This window comes from Equus caballus, chromosome X (assembly GCF_041296265.1).
Source record: "Equus caballus isolate H_3958 breed thoroughbred chromosome X, TB-T2T, whole genome shotgun sequence".
In the NCBI taxonomy this organism is placed as follows: domain Eukaryota; kingdom Metazoa; phylum Chordata; class Mammalia; order Perissodactyla; family Equidae; genus Equus; species Equus caballus.
Genome location: NC_091715.1, coordinates 102,081,644 through 102,093,160, shown reverse-complemented (window position 1 = coordinate 102,093,160; position 11,517 = coordinate 102,081,644). Strand labels below are relative to the sequence as shown.

Here is an 11,517-nt window from a genome sequence, read left to right as displayed (position 1 = left end):
AGGACTCACATTTGTGATTTCAAAACTTAATATAGAGCAACAGTAATCAAGGCAATGAGGTACTGGCATAAGAATGAACATACAGATAAGTGGAATAGAATTCAGAGTCCAGAAATAAACCCATGGTTCTATTGTCAATTGATTTTTTGTCAAGACCATTCAATGGGAAGATAATAGTCTCTTCATCAAATTGTGCTGGAACAACTTGATATCCACATACAAAAGAATGATGTTGGATCCTTACCTGACATCATACACAACCCAGATTTTCTACAACTGGTAAATACATAAAGAAAACATAGTACCTCTGTACAATGGAATATTAATAAGTAATTAAAAGAAACAAACATCTGATTCATGCAACAACATGTATACATCTCAAATTAGACATTACTATAGACCTCACAGACATTAACAGGACAGTAAGGGAATACTACAAAAGACACTATGTCCATGAATTTGACAACTTAGATGGAATGGATCAATTAATTACAAGACAAAAAATATGAAAAATTACTCAGGAAGAAATAGAAAATGTGAATTGCCATATATCTATTGAAGAAATTAAATTCATAGTTAAAAGTCTTCTATCCAAGAAAATTCCGGGCTCAGATTATTTCAATGGTCAATTTTAACAAATATTTGAGGAAGAAGTAATACTAGCTGTACACAATCACGTCCAAAAAATGGAAGAGGGATAACTTCCTAACTCATTCTATAAGGCGAACATAACCCTAATACCAAAATCAGACAAAGATATTATAAGAAAATTACAGACCAATATTCCTTATGAACTTAGATGCAAAACTACTTAACAAAATATTAGCAAAGTAAACCCAGCAATATATAAAAAGATTAATACATCATGATCAAGTCGGGTTCATCTCAGGAATGTAAGGCTAGATTAACATTTGAAAATCACTCAGTGTAATTCACCATGTTAGACTAAATAATAAAAAACATATGATAACATTAATAAATGCCAAAAAAGCATTTTACGGAGTTCAACATCTATACATGATAAAACCTGTTAGCATACTAGGAATAGAAGGGAATCCTTAACTTAAAAAAAGGGCACCTGTAAGAAAATGGAGAGCTACCCTTATACTGAACGGCAAGAGACTCTTTAAAACGAGCAACAAGGCATGGGTGTCCTCTCCCGCCACCGTCATTCAGCACAGTACTGGAAGTCCTAGTCTATGCAGTAAGGCAAGAAAAAGAAGTATAAAGCATACAGATGGGAATGAAAGAAATAAAACTGCCTGTGTTCACAGGCAACACGATTGTCTATGTAGAAAATCCTAAAGAATTTTTGAAAGATTCTAGAACTAATAAATAAGCTTAGCAAGGTCACAGGATATAAGGTCAACTTGTCAATTATATTCCTATATACTGGAAATGAACAATTGGATTTTGAAATTTAAAAACACCATTTACAATATCACCAAAAAAATTTATCATGTAGGTGTAAATCTAACAAAATATGTGCAGGATCTGCTTGCTGAAAACAATAAAACACTGATCAAAAGAAATTTAAGAAGATATTGAAAAGGGAAACATACATCGTGTTCATGGATTGGAAGAAATCACGTTGTTAAGAAGTCGAACTCTTCAATGTGGTGTATATCCCAGTGAAAATTAGAGCAAGCTTTTTTTGATAGAGTTTTTAGTGATAGCACTAAAATTGAAATGAAAAGTCAAAGAAACTAGAATAACTAAAATATTATGAAGGGAAGTAAAAACGCATGATTCACACTATCCAATTTCAAGACTTTCTATGAAGCTACATTAATCAAGACAGTGTGGTAACTGAGAAATAATAGATACATGGGTCAATGGAACAGAATTGAAAGCCAAGAAATAAGCCCACACAAATATAGTCTACTGATATTTGACAAATGTACAAAGGCAATTCAATGGAGAAAGAATGGTCTCTTCAACAAACTGTACTGGAAAAGTCAGATATCCATATGCAAAAAAAATGAACCTCAATCCACACATAATATCTTACACAAAATTTAACAAACATATCATAGGCCTAAATGTAAAATGATAACATTTCTAGAAGAAAATATAGGAGAAAGTCTACATGATCTTGTGTTTGATGATGAGTTTTCAGGTATGATATCAAGAGATAACGTGAAAAATTTGACATCATAAATATTAAAAGTTTTTATTCTGTGAGAGACACTGTTAAGAGAATGAAAAGACAAGCCACAGACTGGAAGAACATATTTTCAAATCATATATTCGATAAAGAACTTTCATCCAGAAGATAGAAAAGACTTAAAATCCAGCAAGAGAAAAATAACCCCCCAAAAGGGAGGGGGCAAAGATCTGAACAGAGACTTTGTCAAAGAATTTATGCAGACAGCAAATAAGCACATGAAAAGATGATCAATGTCATTAGTAAATAGGGAAATACATATTAAAACTACAATGAGATACTACTATAAACTTATTAGAATGGCATAAAATGAACAAAAAGACCCCAACGCAATAGCAAATGCTGGTGAGCATGGGGAGCAAATGGAATTCTCATTCACTGCTGGTGGGAATGCAAAATGGCACGGCCATTTTAGAGAACATTTTGGCAGCTTCTTATAAAGTTAAACATACAATTACCATACAACCCAGCAATCCTACTTTGAAGTATTTGCTCAAGTGAATTTAAAACTTATGTTCCACAAAAACCCGTGCATAAATGTTCATAGGAACTTTATTCGTAATTGCTGAAAGCTGGAGACAACCCAGATGTTCTACAACTTGTGAATATATAAAGAAACTACGGTACATTTGTACAATAGAATACTACTCAGTGATGAAAAGAAACAAACTTCTGATTCATGCAACAATGTGCATGCATCTCAAATATATTTTGCTAAGTGGAAGAAGCCAGACTCAAAAGGATATACATCGTGTGATTCCATTTATATGACATTATATAAAGGCTAATCCATAGGGATATAAAAGAGGCTTCAGGGATGGGGATGAGGAGAGCAGTTGACTACAAAATGGGCCACACGAGGGAAATTTTTTAGAGTGATAGAATTCTTCTGTGTGGTACTGTCATGGTTGATACATAACTATATGAATGTGTCAAAGTTCACAGAACTGCACACCACAAAGTGTGACTTTTGCTCTGTGCTAATTAAAAATATATATAAATCAAGATGTAGGGGGAACCCTAAATAGAAAGCACACTGTGGCAAATGAATCTCACTGTGTTACAGATGTATGCCATAACCTCACTGGAAAGGGTAGGGAAAAAAAGAACTGACCTAAGTTGCTCTGGAAAAGTGTTTTAACTGGATAGTATAAGGCTCAAGACAGAAAGAACTGTACATAAATGCTGTGTTCTGGTTGGGATATTTGTTTCTTACAAGAGTATATAATGGAAATTCTGAAACTACTTTAACTATATACTAGGTTTAAATAGACAATGGCCAAGGTTGGAACAACTTGGGCAAAAAACCAAATAATGATCGTATTAGATTATAACCCCAAAGATTTAAAAATCTGTGAGTCATACTGATAGAAACAAATAATTGTATCAATCAACAAATGGGGGTAGGGGGAAATCTTCCTTACAGAATAATTTGAAATATTAAATGTAGAAGGAAATGAGGGATAGAAAAAATTAACATCAGAGCCTCAAAGTAATAATTACTCCAAGCAAAATCCACAGAATGTTTGCATAGTCTCAAATTATCTGACCCCAAATATTTATTAATTACTGTGGTTGTTTTCAAGGATATATCCACAAATTCTTTGATACTCCTCCCTTCAGGAGGTAGAGCTTAATTCCCTCCTCTTTAATATGGGCTAGACTTAGTAACTTGCTTCCAACGAATAGAGTACGAAAAGCAAAAAATAGTAACTTTACAAGTGGAGAAACCTGGCAGACATCACCTTAAGCAAATGATCAAAGTTACATCACCAATGTTCAGTCACATTGTTATCATGTAACCTTGACATTGTGATGAAAAAGGCACTTAACCTCTGTGTTAGTCTTCCCCCAAATCAATAACCCTAATCGAATGATGAGAAAACATCAGAAAAGCCCAAATTGAGGAACAGTCCACAAAATACTTCACTCTTCAAAGCTGTCAAGGTCATGAAAAACAAGGAAAGACTGAGAAACTGTCACAGAGTAGACTAAAGAGACATTAACTGAATGCAAGATTGTATCCTGAATTGAATCCTGGAACAGAAAAAAGACATTAGTGGAAAACCTGGAGAAATCTGAATAAAGTCTGCAATTTAGTTAATAATATTGCACAAATATTATTTTTTTGTTTTTATAAATGTATCATAATTATTAGGCAAATATGGGTGTAGGGTATACAGAAAGTTTGCACTACATGTCTTTAGAAGTAAAATTATTTCAAAACAAAAAGTTTAAAAAATAGACCAGATGGTTTCAAGCACTCAAAATACAACTGTCTTAAGGAGTGAAAGCCACTGAATAGTTGAGGAAACAAACTGAAATGTCATTAAATGAATTTATTATTCAGTGAGAAAGGGAAGATTTGACAAACCACAGTTGACAACAATTACTGAAAAGGACAAAATCATTCCACGTTTATACCAGAAAATTGGAACTACTTAATAAATTAGTTGCGTGCATATATATGTATGTATTATGTGTATGTGCCTGGAACAGTACTTTCTAAATACTGTTCGGCCACTTTCTTCACTCAAAAATATAATTTTAATATAATTCTATGTCACTATACGTGCATTATTTCATTGCTTTTTATATTTTCACAATTTCCACAGTATGAATAATTTATGTGACCATTCCCATATTAATGGAAATTTAAATTGTTTCTACCAACTTGATGTTTCAACATTGGAGTGGTTACAAAGTTGAAGCAGATAAGGTTTTTGTCCTTATGGCACTTTCAGATATGTGAGGGATACAAGTAGAAAGCCAAAAGAACAGGGTGCAAGTGTTAGGATGGGTAAAAACAAGGTCTAAAGGATAATGTAGCACAGGCAACTAGGGCAGAATCAAGAGGTCAGCGAAGACTTTCTTTCCTTATAAATTTAATTTTTAAAAGAATCCGGCCAGCAGCAACAGCACTTTCTCCCCAACAACTCTGCTTCTGCCAGTGGAAAAAGTTGCCTGGCCCAAGCTGTAGTACAGCTGGAGTGTGCCTCCCAGCAACCTAGCAAGATGCTCTGCATAGATGCGGACCTCAAGGCTTAAGCAAAGCAATCTCAAGAACCCAGCTGAAGGGGATCTTGAGCATTCTGTCACATATTAAAAGTCTAAGCAGATCAACTCAGGGATTCCTATCACTGTGGCTAACCTGGACACCATGGGGACATTTAAAATGACAGTGGTTATGACACAGCACTTCAGGTTCACAGCAATTCATAACCATTATGCCCTGGATAACTAGAAACTCTTTGCCACAATAATCCACAATGTGTGCAGCATTTAGCTGTGAGTTCAAGAAGTGAGTAGAATTATCTGGAAGAGATGAGAAGTATCATAGAAGTTGCGCTTCAAGCTAAGTTCATTTGCTTGGACATGGCAAATGGGTATTCTGAACAGTTTGTGGAACTTTTGAAACTTATCCATGTCAAATTTCCAAATGTCAGGATGCGCAGTGACAGGAGGGATGGTTAAAGACATTACTTTCTGAAGCAGATACAATCTAAGTGGAAATCAGCCTAGGCTCTGTGCACACCACTCACATCAGAACATGAGTGGACTACCTAAGTTGAGCAGAGTGATGGAATGTGTTGCGTCTGTTTGCGCTCTGAAGGGGCAAATCATCTCAGATGGCGGCCACTTGAGTCCACGCTATGCAGCCAAACTTTTGGATCTGGAGTAGATTTTGCCACATTGGAAGTGATGTTTTTACGCCATACACAGCATGCTAGAGAAGTGAGGGAGAGGAACAGCCATCTCAAGCTCTTCTATGGGATGAGCTTTGAAACAGCAATGAAGAAATATGCAGGAGGAGTTGCTGAATATAGAGCCCCAGAACACAAAACCATGGAACCATGGAAGTGACTTCTAAAGGGAATGTAAAAAACAATATTCTGGATATCATAGTCTTGTATAAGAGCTCTTGAATGGTAAAATGCTGCCTCCTTTCTCCTCCCCTCACACCATCTGAAGGACTCGGGGCTTTGGAGCTATCCCTAGTGCCCTCTTGGTGCACAAAAACAAGACATTGACCGGGTCAGAGGCTCAGGGTGTTTATTGTCCAGAACTCATGTCTTCATTGTTAAAATTAGTATGTGCACCTTTTTCATTCCTTTCTAAAGGTAAATAGTTTTTACTTTAATATAATGCTATTATCTTCAAAAATCAACTTACATTTAAAACGTACTGTGATTAACTTAATTTTAAAGGTAGCTGAGTGATATATTGATGCACTGAAATTGCTCAGGGACAAGGATGAAGTTGAAGGTTTGTATCACCTGGCTCTTTGTCGCATATGCACCAGTGAGTTGACTGATCTCTCTCGTGAGTATTTAGGAAAACAGGGTCAATATCCTCTGTCAATAGCTCCATAAAAATGGTGTTAGGGTTGCTCTGACTACACGTGAGCAGAATAAGCAAAGGAAGGGACAATGAAACTTCTCCAATTTTTGTGCAGGCAGAAAGTTTTGTCTGAGAGCCAGGATCTAGCAGAAAGAGGAGGGCAATCAGAGGAAGAGAATGCATGAAAGGACAAAGAGAGAGAAGAAAGCATATGTGGGGCACAGTGAATGAGAATTGCTTTTGGATGGGGCAGAGAAGTGGATAACAAGGCTGGGAACATGCATCCTGAGCCTCAATTCTGATCAACTCTGAATGTCAGGATGAAGAAAGTAGGATTTATTTCACAGATGGTGAGGTAGTCATCTAGGGCCTTCAAGCAGCAGAATGACAATTTGAAAATAAGGAAGAGTGAAGTTTAATTTGATGGTAACATGCAAGGTAAATTGGAAGGGTGAGGGAGGTGCTGAAGGCGCATAGGTCAGAGAAGGGGTTACTCTATAATCCGGTGTGAAGCAACAAGGGCCTAACCTGTACACAAATGTTTACAGCAGCTCTTTTCATAATTACTTAAAGCTGAGAACCCAAATGTCCTCTGTAGGTAAATGGAAAAATAAACGGAAACATCCATATAACAGAGTACTACTCAACAAAAAGGAAAGAATGAACTATTGATATGTGAAACAACTTAAATCTCCAGGGTGTTATGCTGAGTGAAAGCAGCCTGTCTCTAAATGTGACATATTGTAGATTTCATTTATATAACATTCTGAAAAAGACAAAACTATATGAATTGGGAATAGATCTGTCGTTGCCAGAGTTCAGGGAAGGGGGTAAGATACGACTACAAAGGGGTAGAATGAAGGAGTTTTGGGGGGTGATTGATCTATATCCTGCTTGTCGTGGTGGTTACACAAACCTATACATTTACTAAACTTCATAGAACTGTACACCCCAAAAGGGTCAATTTTGCTGTATGATAGTAATTAAAAAATATATTAGAGTTGTCCTCCATTAAATATAACATCTGAAAGAATGGAAACATGTTGTGATAGTTAATGATTACATGTTTATAATTCACTAGCTATATTCGTATTAAAAATTCTCCCTCAAATCACAGAAAATGTATCCCTCAACTGTGGAATAAATTCTTCATGCTTAAATATAAATTATAACACATTAAGCCAGCAAAAATACTAATTTTTTCCAACATTTCCTTCCCCATAGTGGGCTCTGTTGCTGGCTTCTACATCCCACTGTGGCCATCCTAGGCAAGAGGCCTCTCTCTGCCTTCTTCCCCTGACTCTCCGGCTTGCTCTACCGGCCAGATTGCCATTCCCAGGACCAACATACCTCCAAGTACCAGTGGATTCTGGATTGCAAGGAAATCAGTTTCCTCTTTAACTAATTTTTTTACAGTGATGCTGTTCTCTCTGCAATCTGATCAAAACAATTATGCATGTTCATGGTTCTCTTTTTAATGGAACAAAGTGAATGATACCAGAATATCTCGAGTGCCATAAATGAATGAAAATTCCACCTGTTAATAAGCCTTACACCAATGGTGAGATACAGGGAACTCTCTCTTTTCTGAGTGTTTCATGAGTGTAGGAGTTATTTTCTAACATATTTGAGTTCCAAAATAAAGTTCGCTCACGGAAAGCAGGCTTTTCTATGGACTCATCTGACTAACAAGGCACCGGATCCTACAGAGGACATAAGAGGTGTGTCTGAAGCCTCCATTTGAAACCCAGGTGGAAACCATCCAGCAGTCATCAATGAAAAGGTCAGACATCTAATACTTGATGACTTGAATTCAGCCAGAAAGAGAAAAAGTAGTAGATTCCTTTCATCAAATTGCTAAGAAGAGAAAACTGTGCCTCTTTCCACAGATTAATTTGGGAGTCAGTTTTTAAAGGGGCTGTTTTATTAAGAATTTTAAAAAATTTTCCAATACATCACTTTGTTGTGAAAACTGTCATTTCATTTGTAGCCATTAGAAAACTTTTCCAAAGTCTTAAAAATGGATATAAGTAAATGTGTCCTCCATATTGTGTCAATGCTTATGTGGCATCTTTTTTTAAAGATCATTTTTAAAAAGTATGCTGATTGTTTAAAACAAACAAAACAGGAAACTATTCAAGAGAACTAGTGAAAAAAAAAATCCCACACCCTCATTCCTAGATTCTTTTCTAGCTCTCCCGTATCTACCACCTTCACTCATTTTAATGCTAGTTACGACTCCAGGGGAAATGGTGAACTGTAGGGTCTTGGGGGAGGAGGCGAGGTGGGCGGATTGGAAGCAAGAGAGAGAAAGATGACTGCCCAAAGAAGAAAGAGAAATGGTCGATTAACGCCAAGAAGCTGATCGCCCTGGTAATCCGAGAAAGGCGAAAAGAAACAGCACTGAGAAGATACCGGTTTTATTGTCTCTGATTGGCAAATACGAAAAAAGATTGACAGTATCAAGTGGAGGGAATGTAAGGGGCGGGCTGCAGTGTTAAATGGGAGGGGTAACTGAGGACTCGAGCTCATTGATGACGCGACCGTCACGTGACCAGGAGTCGACGTGTGCAGAAGTCCTTATAGTCCAGGGCCTGTTTCCCTGTAGCAGCTCCTTATAGCTGGAGAAGGAGAAAAGTGCCCCGTATCCTTTCAGGTCAGTACAAAGGTGGGCGCTGCCTTGGGGACCCTGGGGTCTAGGAATCAGAAAGCAGAAACCAAGGGAGGCACTGCTTCCCCAACACTACAGTTCTGCCGAACTCCCATTTTTGTGCAGGAAATTTTGGGTTGTTTAGTGGGAGGGGGGTAGGGGTAGAAAGGGAGAAGGTAGCCGATTGAGGGTCCCGAGAGAGAAACAGAAACAATTTGGAAAGAACTTGCGTCTCCCGCTCCCTGCTTGCAGGGAACCAGTGGGCACTGGGGAGGGAGGGAGGGTGGGGTTGCCTTAAAAGGAGGGAGAGGATGAGGACGTGGGGAAACTTTAGACGAACAAGGCCTAGAATCGTGAAAGGGACCCGTGATTCAGGTACTGGCCTGCTCACCAAGCACTCCTGTCGGTCTGCAGGACTCTTGGTCTTTTGGGCGCGACACAAATCGAGTGAGGGAAGAGGGAGGAAAATCCCCTGGATCCCTGCAGGTCAGTGTAAGGGTGCAATTGCCTTAGGCCCTTGGGGTGGGGGTAGGGGTGGGGGTGGGAGTTTGGATGACACCAAAGTACATCCGGGGGTCGCCGCAGCCTCTCCCCATCGGGATTAAGCGCCAGAGGCCTGTGCCGAGCCTGCAGCGGAAATGGGGCGGGGGCGGGGGCGGGGGAGGCTGGAGAGACGTGGAAGGGGGAGGGGAGGGGAGGCCAGAGACTGGACCAGCCGGTCTCAGGTGAGAGGCAGGAGGTTGGGATGGCTTGGGAAAGCCCGAAAGGGCGGGAGTGTTGGACACCAGCGGCGAGGGAGGGGTTAATTGCTTCCGCGCTGCTCCCATTTCTGTGCTAGGAGAGGCCTGTAGCAGGGCCTGCTGGGAAATGGTGGGCTGGAGCCGGAGGAGAGAAGATGGAGCTGGAGCGAGAGGGGGAGGGAAGGGAGGTGGAGGAAGGGGTGGAGTCAGGGGAGTTCTGAGCCTGAGGATCTAGCCTTTTTCTACTTGGAAAACTTTGACAATTAGTGACGTGAATGAGGAAAGACCAGTCTCTGTGGGAACCTATACTCTGGCTGCTGGTCTGTTTGCCTGGCATCTAGTCGTTTTGTTTCCTTGTTTTCTAGGATTAATTTATTCAAAAAGGAAATAATAGAAAAAGAATCAACATGCAAAAGTCTTGTGAAGAAAATGAAGGAAAACCACAGAACATGCCAAAGGCTGAGGAAGACCGCCCTTCGGAAGATGTACCACAGGAGGGAGAAGGAAATCCTCAACCTTCCGAAGAAGGTGTAAGCCAGGAGGCAGAAGGAAACCTTAGAGGAGGGCTGATTCAACCTGGCCAGGGATTTAAAGAGGACACTCCCGTTAGGCATTTGGACCCTGAAGAAATGATTAGAGGAGTAGATGAGTTGGAAAGGCTTAGGGAAGAGATAAGAAGAGTAAGAAACAAGTTTGTGATGATGCATTGGAAGCAAAGACATTCACGCAGCCGTCCTTATCCTGTGTGCTTTAGGCCTTGAATTCTTTTTTTGTCTGATATTAAAATCTGGCCCCTGCTTTCTTTCTGTTAGCATTTTCTGATGTATCTTTGACCTTCGTTTTACTTTTAATCATCTGGTGGAATTTTGTTTTAGGTAGTTTCTTTGTTACCAGCATCTCACTGGATTTTGTATTTTAAACCATTCTCTAGGTCTGTTTTTCAATTGGGAAGTTTCACATATATGCATGAAAATATGTTCATTCCATATTGTAAAGTAAAACATAACAGGTTACAAAGCAGCATATTTAGTATCAGCTCACATATGTAGGATAAAAATCCCAAATTGTGTGTGTGTGTGTGCGTGCGTGTGTACATACATACATACATACATATATCAAAAACTTAACTGTGCTTATTTCTGTGTGGTGTGAGTTTTTCTTTTTGCTTATATGTATTTTTTAATGAACACGTGTCACACAAACAAAAAATTAAAATTTTTTTTATAAGTAAGAGTCAATCAAATAATTTGCAACCAGCTTATAAGGGCAATGGGGGCACCTAAACTCTTGATGAAAGAACTATTAAAAAATGTAAACCTCAAATTGCCTCTGGATGTCTCAGCCAGAGGAATAAAACTGGCAATTATTACAGATGCACTTGCTTAAGACTTGATCTTTTCGTGGGGAAAACATTTGCTTCACGGGCCTGCTGAGGGGAAGAACCAAGGTGACTGAGCTGTGCTTGCTGGGCTCTTGCTCCTGGCTGTGCATACTGAACCCCAACCCACTGTCGGACATCAGCTGTTTGAGGGAGGGCCCTGGCCTGACTCAGCCTGCTCAGGAACAAGTCCAACAGGCAGGGAGGTGGGGGCTTCCTTGTCAGTCCTCTGCTGTTGAGC

The 11,517-nt window shown here is 39.1% G+C and overlaps 1 protein-coding gene and 1 pseudogene across 2 annotated transcripts; both read left to right on the top strand.

Annotated features, from left to right (window-relative positions):
• Positions 1-5,195: 5,195 nt before the first annotated feature.
• LOC102147521 (GMP reductase 1 pseudogene) lies at positions 5,196-6,093 on the top strand (annotated as a pseudogene).
• A 2,953-nt stretch (positions 6,094-9,046) lies between these two features.
• TCEAL8 (transcription elongation factor A like 8) lies at positions 9,047-11,271 on the top strand. Of its 2 annotated transcripts, NM_001309419.1 has the most exons (3): positions 9,091-9,164; positions 9,573-9,644; positions 10,264-11,269. In NM_001309419.1, exon 3 carries the CDS (start codon positions 10,306-10,308, stop codon positions 10,657-10,659), a length of 354 nt encoding a protein of 117 aa, NP_001296348.1. In that variant the 5' UTR covers positions 9,091-9,164; positions 9,573-9,644; positions 10,264-10,305; the 3' UTR covers positions 10,660-11,269. The 2 variants fall into 2 exon arrangements, with proteins under 2 accessions (XP_070112774.1, NP_001296348.1); XM_070256673.1 differs by lacking the exon at positions 9,573-9,644 and having other exon boundaries at positions 9,047-9,164; positions 10,264-11,271.
• The last annotated feature ends 246 nt before the right edge of the window (positions 11,272-11,517 follow it).

Coding starts and splice junctions, on each gene's coding strand:
- TCEAL8 (XM_070256673.1), top strand. CDS start 10,306: ATGCAAAAGTCTTGTGAAGAAAATGAAGGAAAACCACAGAACATGCCA.